The sequence below is a fragment of the Athene cunicularia genome, unplaced genomic scaffold (assembly GCF_003259725.1).
Source record: "Athene cunicularia isolate RWA unplaced genomic scaffold, athCun1 SCF_2, whole genome shotgun sequence".
NCBI classification, from domain to species: Eukaryota; Metazoa; Chordata; class Aves; order Strigiformes; family Strigidae; genus Athene; species Athene cunicularia.
Window position 1 is genome coordinate 714,382 of NW_020799266.1, and position 14,303 is coordinate 728,684.

Here is a 14,303-nt window from a genome sequence, read left to right on the forward strand (position 1 = left end):
GAGAGTGCGGCACAGAGCCTGTTGCACGGCATGGCAAAGCCAGCACAGAGCAGGGTCACTGCCAACGCTGGTTCCCCAGTGCCCTGCACAGCACAGATGGAGCCAGGCCTGCAGTGCAGGGTGGGAGGGCAGGCCTGGCAGGAGCAGACGTGCATCGATCACCATGAATCCCACTCACCTCTTGCTTTGGCAGCCCCTCCAGCTTTTCTCCACCACTCTCTTCCTTTTCCAGACTGCCCCTGGGGAAGAGAGTTAATTAATCCCTGGTAGCAGAAGCAGCACAGCCCCCTTGGCTGTGCCAGTTGTTAGCAGGAGGGAGCAGAGAATTGGTGCTCACGTCATCCCTCTGCCTTATACTGGGGAGTCAGCTCCCCTCTGTCTTCCCCCTGCCCACCGTGCTCAGATGCACGGTCTGCTTCCTCCTCCCTGCACACAGCTCACCACATAGCACCGCCCCGCTGCTACCATGGCCCCCAAGAGTGATCCAGACAGCCTCTGAGAGCTTGAATCCATCCCCTGCCCACCTTTCGGCAGTGTCCTGGGCACCGTCGCTGACGCCTTGCTCGGCAGAGAGCAGCTTCTCGTCTGGCATGCCCACCTTCTCCAGAAAGCACAGCGCCGGGTCCGCCCGCATGGCATTGTACCGCTCGTAACCTGCCAACCGCCACAGGCCATCAGAATGGAGAAAGATGATACAAAGCCAGGCCTGAGTCTGGTTCAGGCGAACCTCTGGCTCTGTGGGACACAGCTCCCCACCCGGCTCTCACTCTGTGCTGTTGTGAGAGCACTTCTCACCCCCAGAAATTCAGAACACTTTCCCAAAAGCTGCTAATTGCTCTGCAGCCTCTGGGCAGTAGGCAAAGAAGGTCAGCCTTTCCATCCCAGCAGGCAGCACAGCACCCACAGAACTGTGACCAGGACCCACGGCAGGTTGCAGCTGGGACCAAACAGCTCCTGGAAGCCACAGGCGGACTTCATGACAAGGCTGGGGATGCTAGGAAAGGTTCTGTGCCTTTCTCCTCACCCTCACATGGAAAATGTGCACTATTCCTGGCAAACCAGAAGAGTCTGCCATAAGACCAGGCCTGGCCACTCTGGGCACTGCCTGCCCCACCACCCGAACGAGCTGGCAGCACCGCAGCTGCCAGTGCCTGGGCAGAGCTGCCTTGGCCCTGGGGGGCTGCGGTGTGTGGCCACGGCCTGGCTCCCTCCCACTGACGGGATATCCCCTCCAGGTACCAGAGCTCTCATCAGGTGCTCCACTTCAGTCCCCCTCACACCCCAGGACCCGCCAGACAAGATGGGTACACACCGTGTTTGAAGACACCAATGAGCAGGGATTTATCGGCTTCAGCATTCCACCAGTCCACTGGGATCTCCACGTAGTCAATGTCCGGCAGCAGCACATCCAGCTCCCTGTGGCAGACAACGTATGAACACCCTTCTCCCAGACTTACTAGACATTAGATGGCACTGGGCATTGCTGGCTAGGGGCAGGGGGAGTCAGGAGCCATCACTCGCTGGTCTGGGGACAGCTAATGAACGCAAGGCTGGCCCGGAGCCCTGCCACACATGGCTCCCAGGGCTCAGAGAGCTGGAGCCTTGGCTCCACCACAACCCGCTGCCTTCCCCAGCCTTTCTCCAGTGGAGAGGAGGTTGCACAGACCCTCTCCCCTCCCACCCGAGCAACACCAGATGACTGGAGATTTTATCTGATCTGAACAGCATCTCTTGGGGGAAACCACATCAAACCTACCAGCCCAAAAACAGTGTGTCTGGCGGGGTGGGCTGCAACGTCCCCTCCAGACAGACTCATGCCAATGGAGCTGTGCTGGGGAAGGCAGGAGCCCCTACTCTAGGAAATTAAGCCTGGCATATCACCTGGCATTCTCTCTGAAGCACCGAGAGCAGAGTCTTTGCAAGAAGGTCAGGAGCTGGCAGGCTGCAAGCTCAGAGGCATTAACAGAGCCTGTCAGCCCCCTTTTCCTCAGGGCTGGGAAGGGACTGCAGGCCACAGCGATGGGGCATGCTCTGCTCCGAGGCCTGGCCCTGGGAACCCAGCATGGTCTCTGTGGGCTCCCACTTTGGATTAAAGGCCAACTTGTCAGGCAGCATGTAGAGACATCTTCCTGCAGGCTGCGGGGTGTCCCCAAGAGTCCTCACCAACCCCCAGGCTGGCACTGCAACCTCAGATCTGCCTCAACATGGCTGCCACAGCCCCTGCTCAGGCAGAGCTGCCATCTAAGGATGAAGCTTTGTCTGAGCAAGATATGGGGATCTGACCACAGGGTCTGACTTGCCTGAAGCCATGGTGAGCCCAGATGTGGCTGGGCTGGGTGGCTGTGGCAGGACTCAAGTGCCACCACCACCTTCCCAAGAAATAGCGCAGGGGTTCACCATAAGGTCCCTACCTGGCGGGGGTCCCCTCGAAGGCTTTGTCCGCAGCCTCCCCCAGCACTTCAGCCTTCAGGTAGTAGAGCATTCGTACCCGCAGCAGAACCCTGTCTCAGAGCAGCAGAGAGGAACACAGGCTAGCACACAGATGCCAGCCTAACACTTGGCTCAACAGCCCTTGCCAGAGCATTTACAGGGGGCCACTCTGAGGGTCAGCAAGGCCAGGGAAACACCTCATGTGGGAGGACCCCCCTTCTCAAAGCAGGACAAGCACCAGCCATGTGGTGTCACACCACAGTGCCCAGCGCTGCAACCTGGTGGGGTCCCGAGGTCAAAGGTTTGCTTCTCCAGACCCAGCTCCCATTACCTGGAGGAGCATCTGAGAGCAGTCCAGCAGATGGAGCACAGTGATACTGCACTGGCCGTGAGCCCTCTGCATCTCCCTCTAACCCCCCCCACGCTAAAGGCCCTCAGCCCACGGTCTCCAGGAGCCAGTGTGTGCTCCCACTCTCACTTGTTACAGTGCTGTTTGAGGTGCTTCTTGTAGCTGTCATCATGCAGGACGACCTCGGGGTTGCAGGTAGCGAGCCAGTCCGCATTCTTTATCTCAGGAAGCAGCATCTGGTTCTTCGTCTTCTTCCCCTTCCTGCCCCTGGGCACCGGAGCTGACAAGCCTGTAAGAGCAAGTGGCAGCCAGTGAGCACCAGGGGCACCACGGGCCAGGCTGGGCACTGCTACAAGGCACCTGTGGTGCCCAGGCAGGGCAGCAGAGCTGGGAGGCTGGAGGAGGCCGTGCAAAGCTCCTGGCTGCAGGTCAGCGAGCCAGGGTGGGGGAAGTACACAGGGTAAACAGAGCATGGGAGCCTCATCTACAGGAAAAGCTTGGGCATCACCACAGAAACTGAATTGCTGTGAGTTCTCAGTGAAATGGTGAGGCCAATGGATGGCACCCTGATGTATAAAAAGCACAGAAAGGACCTTGGTCCTGGGCATGGCTCTTAAGAGCCTTACCTAGATACTACAGCCAACTCTGACATTCACCCTGCGGGGACAACACAGTGATTTGGGACAAGAGTTCAAACAAGCAGCTCCTAAATGATCAAAGACCAGAAGACAGTCCTGATGATCTGATCTGTAAGCGTTGCTTCCTTTTCTGTGCATCAGGAGGAGGGCTGCGTGGAAACCAGAGCACTGCAAGGGGCATTTACACTTGGCAAAGATACTGAGGTGAAAAGGAACACAGTCACATCTGACTGACAAAGATAAAATGAAATCCAGTGGCTGGGGTTGAAAATTAAACACATTTTCCACCTTGACATAAGATGCGAGTTCACAGCAGTGTAGAAACAACTCCTGGTTGGGTCACTATTGTTTGGAGTCTTCCAAGATGGATGAGCTGCCTTCCTGGGCAGCCACTTCTGAGGCAGGGTCCTGTCTATGGGTCTGAAGGGGAAAGAAGGGCTTCAGCAGTTCCGTCCCATCTGTCCAGTCTTGTGACACCAGGGAAGAAGAAGAGAGCATAGCTATGTCCTCAACGCCTGCAGAAAGTCTGCAGCTCCATGATAGGACAAGGGCTCTAGCTCAGGTGGGTGCAGTGAGCACCAGGGCTCCTGTCTCCAGCAGCAAACTGGCCTGACGAACTCTGGGCAAATGCTGCTTCCTCAGCAGCCTGGTCTCTGCCAGGACAGAAGGCAGGATGGGGCTGGATCTGAGCAGAGCCCTGAGCTGGGCTGCTCGCTGGCTCTGCTTATGCCTCATAGTCACACAGATATGGGACTGAGAAGGAACAGCCTCAGGATGCACTAGCAAGGGCTGGAGGTTGCTGTTGCTTTCTGCACATCAGGGGTGCCTGGAGCACATCTCACCTGGCCAGCTCTCTGCAAACAAGAGTGGCACCTCAGGCTCCTTGGTGGGCCACGGCAGCAGCTGCCGCATGGCTGCTCCACACTGGAGGGTTCTGCTGTCCTCCAGCTCCTGAGGTTAGGTTACAAGGCTTCATTGTTCCTCTGGCCAAGATCACATGGAGGTTTCACAGGTGGGAAAAGCCATTCTGAAGAGCTGATGGAGAAGTTCCTGGTTGCTTCCCTCTGCTAAACACCCAACTTTAGTGCTGCTCTTGCACTAAATCATTCCTGACCTTCCACTGAAACCGCAGTTTGCTCGTTACCTGGCATTATCTAAATCAAGCCCGTTTGTATCACCCAATTTGTTTCTTACTCTTTCTCTGCTCCCCACAGGGCTCTTGAGTCCCATCCCAGCACTGCTCTGTCAGAGTGGCTCACATTGTTGGAGGTGATTTGAGTAACTTTAGGAAGCCACTGACGGCCACACGCTTGGACCTCACACTGCAAAGCCAGTTGGACACTTCCAGACAGAAGGAAATGGTGATGTCAGGTTTTAAGCACCAAGTAACACACAGCACACTCCTGGGGCTCAGCAACAGCACCACTCCAGAACAGCCTTCTCTGTGCTCCACCACCTCAGAACAGGAGCCCCAGATTTCAGCCTGGCTTCCTGATGCCAAAATCAGGCTGGAACATCCCTGTCTCCTCACTATTCACCTTGCGCACAGACCACAAGTGCATAACAAGCAGCTCACAGCTGTGGGGCTCTGACCACCCCAAGGGAGCCATGGTTTCCCTCTGCCAGCCCTCCCAGCCTAGCAACTCACCTGTCCTGAAAGGTGCAGGATGCAGGCGCTGTGCTGCTGCGTCAGTCCTCTGACATGGAATGGGCAGTGACCACATGTCCCAGGCCACAACCCTCCAGCTGATCCAAGGAGCCAGTACCAGCTCTGTCTTCATATCATTAAAGACAAAAGCCACTGTGGCTGCACAATAGTTTCGTGGTGGGGTCTATTTGCTGTGCTGCTCCAGCCCCAAGGGATGCCTAGAGAGCAGATGCTGCACTGCAGGCAGGGGGGAATCTGCAGCACTCCACTGCACAGGCAGAGCCGGAGCCAGCGGAGAGCAGGGCTGGGGAAGACTCTAGGTGGCCTCTCTCTGAAGCTGAGGATACACTGGAAACCTCCACCCAACAGAATGCAGATGCAGTTAAAAAACTGGACGTGTGGTGTGATATGTGGATCTCACACACACTGGAAAATAAGTGTATGAATCCTCTGAACAGGGAGGGCAGAGCCAAACCTGAGATAAAGGGTCCTGCTAGATGGAGTGAGATAAGGCAGCATCACCTGGGTAGGATTCTGCACTGCAAAAGTTTCAGAAGAAACCAACACAACACCTCCACCCATCAGGGCAGGCACTGCAGACCAGTATGTCTGGGACAAGAACCATGATGAGAGGAGACACAAGCTGGGGTGCGCTTTCCTTGCAGCAATGAGCGCCATGCCTGGTGGACTCAGCTGTGGGTATCAGGGCCGAGGCTGCCAACAGGCACAGGTAGGGTCCCTGCACAACGATCCACTCTGTGTCCTGCAATACCCTGAGAACAGCCAGGCACATCTACACTCTGAGTGGAATAAGCACTCTCACACCTATCACACCCAATGTGTTCATACAGTCACCAGTGCCCCACGAGCTCACTGCCTGGGGTGTCTCCCCGTATGGGGGAACTCTGACAGTATTCACAGGGCAGAGAAAACTGAGCAACACCCACTTGAGAATAGGATGGCATCTCTTCTCCCCCACATGGCTGTCTCTGCACCAGCCATGGCTCTGGGAGCCAGGAAACAGATGCCCCCACCCAGCCAGGCCCTACGCTGGCTCTGAGGGTCAGCGTGGTCAGTCCCACAGCAGCCACCTTCTCTGAGCAGAGAGTCGCAGTGCTCAAGCACAACTGCTCGCTGGCTGTTTCAGTCAGCTCTGCTTTGAACTCTGCAGCCTCGGTCCCACAGGATGGCACAGCGGTGACAGGTACAGGTGCAATGGCAGAGAGAACACGCAATACCTGAGTGATTCTGCAGAGCCTGGTTCTGGCCGTCCTTTGTCGGTGTGATGAGATCCCAGATAAAACTCTTAATCTTCTCATCCCCCTTGTAGTGTTTGACGCAATAGACCAGCAAGGCCCGACAAATCATCTCCATGTCTTTCTCATTCAGGTGCCACTTAAACCGCCCGTGGGTCAGGATATCTTTCCACCGTCCCCAGCTGGAACAGCAGGAACACAGACAGAGTAAACACCCCTGTGCAACTAGAGACCTCGCTGGCACCTCTCTCCAGGAGCTCACTCAGGGGCACGGCCCTGCCAGCTCCCCTGCACAGGGGACTTGTGCCCCTACATTACGGGAGCAAAGAGGAGGAGAGGTTTGCCCAGGACTCTTCAGTCCTGGGAGGGCGGAGGCCAGAGCAGACTGGAAGCACCAACTGCAGGCTAATGCTTTGCCCCCCTAACTCTCCTTCCATCCCAATTGTTCACTTCAAGCCCAGGTCCCACCAGGGAGGTCACTGCTGGAAGGAGGGGACACTGTAAGCAGGATGGGGACATAAAGTGGCTGGGGCAGCCAGTGGCCCGTGTGTGCACTAGGGCAGCTGGAGGCTGTGGCTGTGCTCTCTGGGAGGGGGCAAGACTCACCCAAATATGAGCAGGTTCTTCTCCACGCGGAAGCACTCAGCCCGCAGGTACCGCCGCGTCTTCTCGTTGAAGCGCCGTGAGCGTGTGGGTCGCTCATCTGAGTCACTGTCCAGCTCGGAGAACTCCATTAGCTCGTCCTCTTCGAAGGAGTTGTAGTGTTTGGTTTGCTTCCGCACCCGGGGCCTGTCAATGACCAGGCTCTCCTACGGGACAGAGAGGAGAACATGCTCAGCTATGGGCAGAAACACCTGCCCTCCATCAAGGCACAGTACATCCTCTTCTCCACGCTGCCTCCCGCTCTGCTCACACCTCTGGTTCCTGGCTCACCAGCCCCATGGCTAGCCATCACCTTCCCACTGGGATACCTGCTCCAAATTAACCTGCATGTGGCTCTGTCCACACACATGAGACAATTCCTGGCCAGCACAAAATTCAGCCTGAATGATGGCAGGCTGAAAATCGGGCCCTCTGGGTTCAAACTGCTGACAACCAGCAGCTGATTCAGCTCTGAATCACACTTGGCCCTCCCAGAACTGCCTGTGCTGAGCACTGTGCTGGAGGTGGTGTAATTTCTGTGTTGGGAGGAATAGGTGGGCTGAAGAGGAAAGGCAGCTTCCAAAAAGGTGCAGGAGGGAGCAATATGAAATTAAATAGCACGTACCTGCCTCCTCTCCTTCCCCCCACCCTGTTGAATAAATCTGTGTCATCTAAATCCGCCTGGATTTCAAGCATGTGGGACACACACCCCCATATTCTCCCTCTCCCATTCTCTCTGCTAGAGTGGTGAGCTCTGCAGAGCTGCAGGGCCTTCCCCTTGCTGCTGTATAACACCACCTCTCCAGTGTTGCTGCCTTCGTTGGAATTTCGGCAGGCCCTGGGGCCACACAAGCCGGGTACAGCACCCTGCACTCGATGGAGGGGCCAGGAGGAGAGGCCCGGGTCGCAGCTGAACCCACGAGCTCAGCAGAGCAAGCAGAGAGATGGGACCCCCCTGGGCACTCCTGCCTCCCACAGGAGTCACCCACCCTCCCAGCTCCATCTCGGTGCTCAGCTAGAGAGCTCCTTCCGTGGGCAGAGGACAGGGATGCTGCCCCTGGGAGATGTTCCCCAGAGCGTGTGGGGAACGCCCGGCAGCTCTGCTAACCAGGCCAGGAGAAGCCAAGCACTGGCTCACCGCAGCTCCAGCTGCCATCTTTGCTCACGGTGGCTGCTGGGAAGGAGCCAATTTGCCAGTGATGGCAAGAGGGGAGACTCCAGGAGCATCCATTTACAGTCCCCTCACCTGGACATGGTGACAGGCCTGCCAGATCCACCTGGCTTTTACTCCTTGTTCCCATCCCTGAGGGCAGGATGCAAACACTAACAGAGGAAGGAGTGGCACAATTCAAACCTGTTCCCACTTGCTCCATGAGGCCAGGAGAACCCTTGGGCAGCTCCCTTCATCCCTGTTCATGTTCAGCTTTTAGAGAGATTTGTTTCCCAAGCAATGCCTGGTTATTGAGCCTGACCCACATGGTCTTCAAACAACCCCCCAAGGCTTGGGTATGAACATGGTTAGTGTTCAGTTGGGTACAGAAAATATCCAACAGGCAGCATGAGGGAGCATTTGACACTGTAAGAGCAAGGGAAAGTACCAAAGGAGCTGCCCAAGCCGGAGCTCCTCTCACAACACCCCTTGCACTGTCAGGGCCAAACCCACCTGGCCTGGATGACCTCCCTTTGCACCCGCCTGCTCAGAGATGAGAAGTTGAGCAAGAGGGAGCATTTGCAGACAACATGCAGGGCTGTGCCCACCCCCTGAGGCACTGAGCCCCTGGCAGCCCCTTCCCCAGCCTGCTCTAACCTAGGACAGAGCCCTGAGACTCAAACCAGACCAAGCACCCTCACAGCCATGGTCTGACCCAGTGCCACAGCCACGATATTCAACCTCCCTGCAACCTGCCTTTGTTTGTGAGCACAAGTGAGGTGGGGAAGTAGCACAGCATCTCAGCCCTCACAGTATTGGCGTGTTCACCAGAAGGAGACATTTCTTTTGCAAAGATGTGCTGCCTTCCAGCCAGCCCTCACTGCCTGCTCCAGCCCAGGCAGTCCACTGCTCCCACCACAGCATCACAGCCCAGTGCTTGCTCAGCGAGGGCCCCCAGTTCCAGGGGTGTCCTCACATCCACGAAGCTGGTGAGAGGCTGGGACATGAGGGTACCATGGTGCCTGACACAAGCCTCTTGACCAGCAGTGTCTCAGCATCATCATGCCACCACAGCTCCTCAAAATCCTCCCATGCTGCTTCTGGAACCCACACATTAAACGTTATGAATAAATCACAGCAGAGAAGTGTGGTTATTATGGTTATTACTTTGGCATTAAACAGGACCATGTGATACATGACCAATTACAGGGACCTGCCTGCTCTGACGTTACCTGCTCCCCACCAGCCTCAACTAATTGCAAGTCCACTTTGTTTCTAGGTCACTAAATGGCTGGACTTGCTGTTTGTTGAAGGCTCCCTGAACAGGCCCACAGGTGCTGCAGCCCTGCAAAGGGCCTGGAGGGCCACATGGGGAGAGGAGAGAGAGCCCAGGCCAGTGGGTACAGCTGCCTCTCTGCCCGCTGTGGGGAGAGCTGAGGCACCCTGTGGAGCTTCTCCATGACAAACACCACCTTCTTAGCCATCGAGACCTGGGGTGGTGGGAGCCAGGGGGCTGCAGTGAAATGAATGTGCCTGTCACTGTGAGCTCCAGCTTGAAGGACTGGAGTATACAAACCCATGTCAGATCACCAGGCCTCCTTCAGAGCTGCCAGGTCAAATGCTCACCTCTGCTCAGGGTGCCAGGGATCAGTGGACTTGGGTTTGGGCTGGGAAATGGTTACACAGCTTCCCCCAAGCATGGGAAGAGCCTTGCTCACCCCACCAATGCCCAGCCACAGCAAAAGCTGGCACTTGGGCCCCTTTGTGCCCTGCCAGGGCACATGTTAGCTTGGCCCTGGCATGCCTAGAGTTAACAAAAGTCTCTGGGCTTGGTGAGACAGCCAGGGAGCCAGGAGATCAGAGCTGGCACCTGGAGGGCAGCATGGGACCGACCTGGTACTGCTCCACGATGGAGCCCCAGTCTCAGCTGCCCAGGCTCCCAGCACCCAATCTGGCTGGCAACAGGAGGCACTCCTGCCTGCTTGTGCTGTGGGGAACTCTTGTTATAGCTCCGGTCACACACAGGCAGTCACACCAGTCTGCTGGGTTCACAGGCAGGCCATTGTGCTCGCTGTTTCACCCTCCTCTTCCCTCACATGCTGCCAGCCCCAACTGTTGCCCCTTAACCAGGCTTGGGAGTAGCTGGGAGCACAGACCGAGCACTCTGAAATACCAGGCAGACACAGCCCAACATGTGGCTAAAGTAATCAGGGCTTCAGCCAGCACTCATGGGTCAGTCCTCCCTTGCAGTAATTCCTGATGCTCTTCATGAGTCCAGCGGAAGCACACAGCTCCTGCCCAGAGACCAAACCACACAGGGTCAGATCAGCTGTGGGGCGCACAGGCCATGAGCTGGATCCTACCTTTTCGTTCTTGGCATCTGTATCAAGCTCTGCTATCTTGGCCCACTTTTGCCAGAAGTTAGGGTCATCTAAGGAAATGTCAGTTCTGTTTCCTGATGCTACGAAGCTGGCCTAGGAGTGAAAGAAGAGGAGTGAAAAGGATGCAACCCACCATCCAGGTGTGCCCTTCCCCATACAGAGATCCCCAACACATCTGCCTGCAGTCCACAGTCTTGCTGTCATGGGGTGTTAACCCCTTGCTAACACATGCCAGAGGGCCCTTTGTTTGCTTAAGGGAGCTGAAGCCCTCTCTTTCGCTGTCCTGCCTGACCTGTTGGAAATGAAGCCTGGGCTATGCCACCTGCAAGAGAAAGGACAGATGGTCCTTGGTGTCCCCAGCAGACATCAGCCATGAGTGTGGCACAGAGCTGGCTCCTTGGGCTCTCTCCTGTGGGGATGTCAGGGCACCAGAGCACCCAGCTCCAGGCACTGTGCAGGCCAGCAGCTGGGTCCCACCACTGCCCTGGGCTTCTCCCTGCAGAGCCAGGTCCCAAGGCAGCAGAAGACTGAGGCTAGAAACAGGTGGGCTCCGCTGAGGGAGGTACAACTCCTTCCCACACCACCGGCAGCCCAGGTCTCCAACTGCATTTCTCTCAGCAAAGTGCCACACCAAGGCAGCACTGGTGTTCGGAAGGGCAAGGGGGGTGATAGACTCCAGATCAAATAAGCTCAACCCATGATCAGCCCAACTCAGGACTGTATCTCACCCAGGTTTTGAACTCCAGCACCCTCCCCAAGGAGGGGCCTGACCCTGCCCACAACAGCTCTGAGCATGAGGCCATGGAGTGCTGCCTCAGCCAGGAGTCCTCAGCCGATCGGAAGAGCAAAGCCTTCACCCTGCAGTGCCCCGACTGGGACCAAAGAGCAGCTCTGCATCTGTCCACACCACCGGCCTGGTGACAGAGCACACCCTGGCACTGCCCAGCGCCTGGAGGACAGCCCCTGCTCCGCCTTCTCACCAGCCTGCACCACCTTCAAAAGGTGAGTGTAAGCTGGCAAGCTGAACCCTCCTGGGCAGCCTCAAGTCACCTGCCCAGGCTGGTGGCCACCTCCTCAATACTCTGCTGAACACCAGTGATATAAGAACACACCGCTGCCGTGCTGGGCACAGTGGGACAGGCAGGAGAGCTTGGCCTCCAGGCAGACATGTCTCCACATGTAAGAGGTCAGAGGCCAGCCCACCATTACTGCCCTGAGTGTTCCCAGCATGTCCCCTACCACCCCAGGGGAGTCCCCGTTCCTCCTGATGGAGCACAACACACCTTGGCAAAGGTGGACCCCTTCCCCTCAGACTGGATTGTGATGGTCTGTGTCCTGCGCTGGAGGATCTGATCAATGTCTTCCTCACAGAACTTCGATCCTTCATCCTCCTCATCCATGAGAGCACCGTAGGCTCCCTTCCGCAGCAGGTCCTCCACCTCCATCTTCGAGAGCTGCTGAACCTGCCCAAAACATGGAGGCATCACCAGCCTGGCCAGCTGCCCTGGGCACTGCACAGCAGGAGGTGGCTTTTCCCTCTGCCCCAGGAGGGCATGCAGAGATGCCCCAAGCCAACCCAGACCTCCTGCTACTACAGCAAACAGGTCACTTCAAAACACCGCCTCAGGGACTGTCAGGAGTTTCAGTTCATATCACCCAGACACAGCACCATGTGTTCCCCAAACCCATGGCAGGGCAGGGACAGCTTGCCAGTCCAAACAGCAGCAACCCCAGTGTGTGGGACTGGGTTTTCCCACACAGCTCCAGAAGCTTGCCCAGGTCTCTGCTCCAAAGTGGCAGCAACTTGCAGCAGAAGGAGGAGAGCTCTTCCGCAGCACCTCCCACCTAGCCCCACTCTGACAGCCAACCTACCCCGTTGGTGCTGCCCTTGCGGTTGATGTCCTGCAGCACAGCCTTATCCAGACCCAGCTTCAGGCTGGCCTTGTCGAACATCTCCCGCTCATAGGAGTTCCTGGTGATGAGGCGATAGACTTTCACCGCCTTGCTCTGCCCGATCCGGTGGCAGCGAGCTTGAGCCTGGAGTGCAGAGGGCACGGTGTCAAGCACAGTGAGCCCCGTGGGACAGGGACCATGTGGCTTGTGGCACCCTGCGCCAGCACCCCCCACTCACCGACCTGAGCCACATCCAGCTCCCACCCACCAGAGCACCCTCATCTAGCACCCATGGCTGACCTGGCAGGGCTCTGCCAGTGGGTGCTGGTTAGTGCCAGGCCTGGACAGCTGTGAGGAAGGAACCAGAAACCCCTGCACCTCAGGCAGGGACACAGGGCTGGGGCTGGAGCCTTGGCTCTCCACAGAGGTGGGGCACACAACACTTCACACCCTCCAACACCAGGTAGGGACGAAGTGTGGCTTGGTCTGTGCCCCCCCTGTGCTTTTAAAGCCACACTGTGACCTCCCTGTGCCATGGCTGCTCTGCCTACACACCTGCTGCTCCCCCAGCACAGCACTCCACTACAGTTGGGTGCTGCTACCCTCCCAGCTGCCAGGAGTGCTGGAGGCCATCCCGCAGCACCGCTGGCAGCCTGGCCCGGCCCAGCCCATTACCTGGAGGTCATTCTGTGGGTTCCAGTCCGAATCAAAGATGATGCAGGTGTCGGCAGCTGTCAGGTTGATGCCCAGCCCACCCGCCCGCGTGCACAGGAGGAAGACAAAGCGATCCGAGTCGGGCTTGCAGAAGCGGTCGATGGCAGCTTGGCGCAGGTTCCCGCGCACCCGCCCGTCAATGCGCTCATAGGTGTACCTGCTCCGAGAGGGGAAGAGGTGAGAGCAGGGTCACAGCAGGGCCTGAACTGTCTGCAGCTTACAAACTCCTTCTTGCTCCTTCCCCCGGGCTGTGTGTGGGCATGCAGGCAGCCAGGACTTACTGGCAGGACCTGGGCATAGGTGGAGGCTCAGAGCCCACCGGCTTGTGTGCACTGTGGTTGTTCTCAAAAGTCATTCCCTTATGATGGTAAAATCATCATGTCCCAAGGCACAGTGCATGGATATGGGGCTCATGGGAACCAGGACCAAGGGAAGGGCCTATTTCCATTTGGTCACTCCCAGGACTAGCCCTGGGCAACACAGGATGGACAGGTCAGAGCTGCCCAGCTTTGCACACACCAGCAGTAGCCTGTAACTCGGATCATTTGGTACAAGGGCACAGAATGACCAAATCCTTATCATGGGATGTTTCCACTCTGTATCTACAGTGTAGGATGGAGGTGATGTGGAGGACCTGTGGTGAAAGCTGAAGCCTGTACTAACCGCCTCTGAATGAGATAGTCTTCCAGGATGTCGAGGCAGCGCACCATCTGGGAGAAGATGAGCACCTTGTGCCCACCAGCGATCAGCTTGGGAAGCAGCTTATCGATGAGCACCAGCTTCCCGGCTGCCTGGATCATCGCCTGCAGCTGGAAGTCTGGCGCCTCAGGGCTGTGCGTTTTACGGAAGTCTTCCAGGATCTTCTCCTCCGCCCCTGCCAGGTGAGAAGGGATGTGAGCTCTTGGCGAGGCTGGCAGTGCAGCTGCCCCCATTCTCCCTCCCAGGGCAACAGCAAGCCACCACACAAGGAACAGAAGGCATGCAGTCCATAGATCTGGGGAGGTTGGCTAGAGACCTCCAGAAGGCACTCCACTCTTGTGACCTCTACTCATTCTTCAGGGCTTGCACCAGCTCTTGGCAGAAAAAGCCCAGCTGGGATGATAGAGAGGGTCCTGCACCTGAACACCCCCAAACATAGGGAGTCTCGCATGACCCTGAGGTGCCCACCTGCAAGCAGCACCTGCTGGGAGCTGGGCTGCCTG

General features: G+C 57.2%; 1 protein-coding gene across 7 annotated transcripts in view; it reads right to left on the reverse strand.

Moving 5' to 3' along the window:
* CHD6 (chromodomain helicase DNA binding protein 6) overlaps positions 1-14,303 on the reverse strand; it is a 60,931-nt gene that overhangs the window by 17,973 nt on the left and 28,655 nt on the right. For 4 of the 7 annotated variants that reach the window (XM_026867203.1, XM_026867198.1, XM_026867199.1 and 1 more), the window contains 12 exons: positions 13,765-13,975; positions 13,063-13,258; positions 12,367-12,531; positions 11,778-11,957; positions 10,477-10,587; positions 6,928-7,130; positions 6,301-6,503; positions 2,909-3,068; positions 2,412-2,501; positions 1,313-1,416; positions 525-654; positions 179-239 (listed from right to left, as the gene is read on the reverse strand). In XM_026867203.1, coding sequence (XP_026723004.1) covers positions 179-239; positions 525-654; positions 1,313-1,416; positions 2,412-2,501; positions 2,909-3,068; positions 6,301-6,503; positions 6,928-7,130; positions 10,477-10,587; positions 11,778-11,957; positions 12,367-12,531; positions 13,063-13,258; positions 13,765-13,975 — 1,814 coding nt within the window. The remainder of the gene's footprint in view (positions 1-178; positions 240-524; positions 655-1,312; positions 1,417-2,411; positions 2,502-2,908; positions 3,069-6,300; positions 6,504-6,927; positions 7,131-10,476; positions 10,588-11,777; positions 11,958-12,366; positions 12,532-13,062; positions 13,259-13,764; positions 13,976-14,303) is intronic. The other 3 variants (XM_026867197.1, XM_026867204.1, XM_026867200.1) reach the window with 1 other exon arrangement.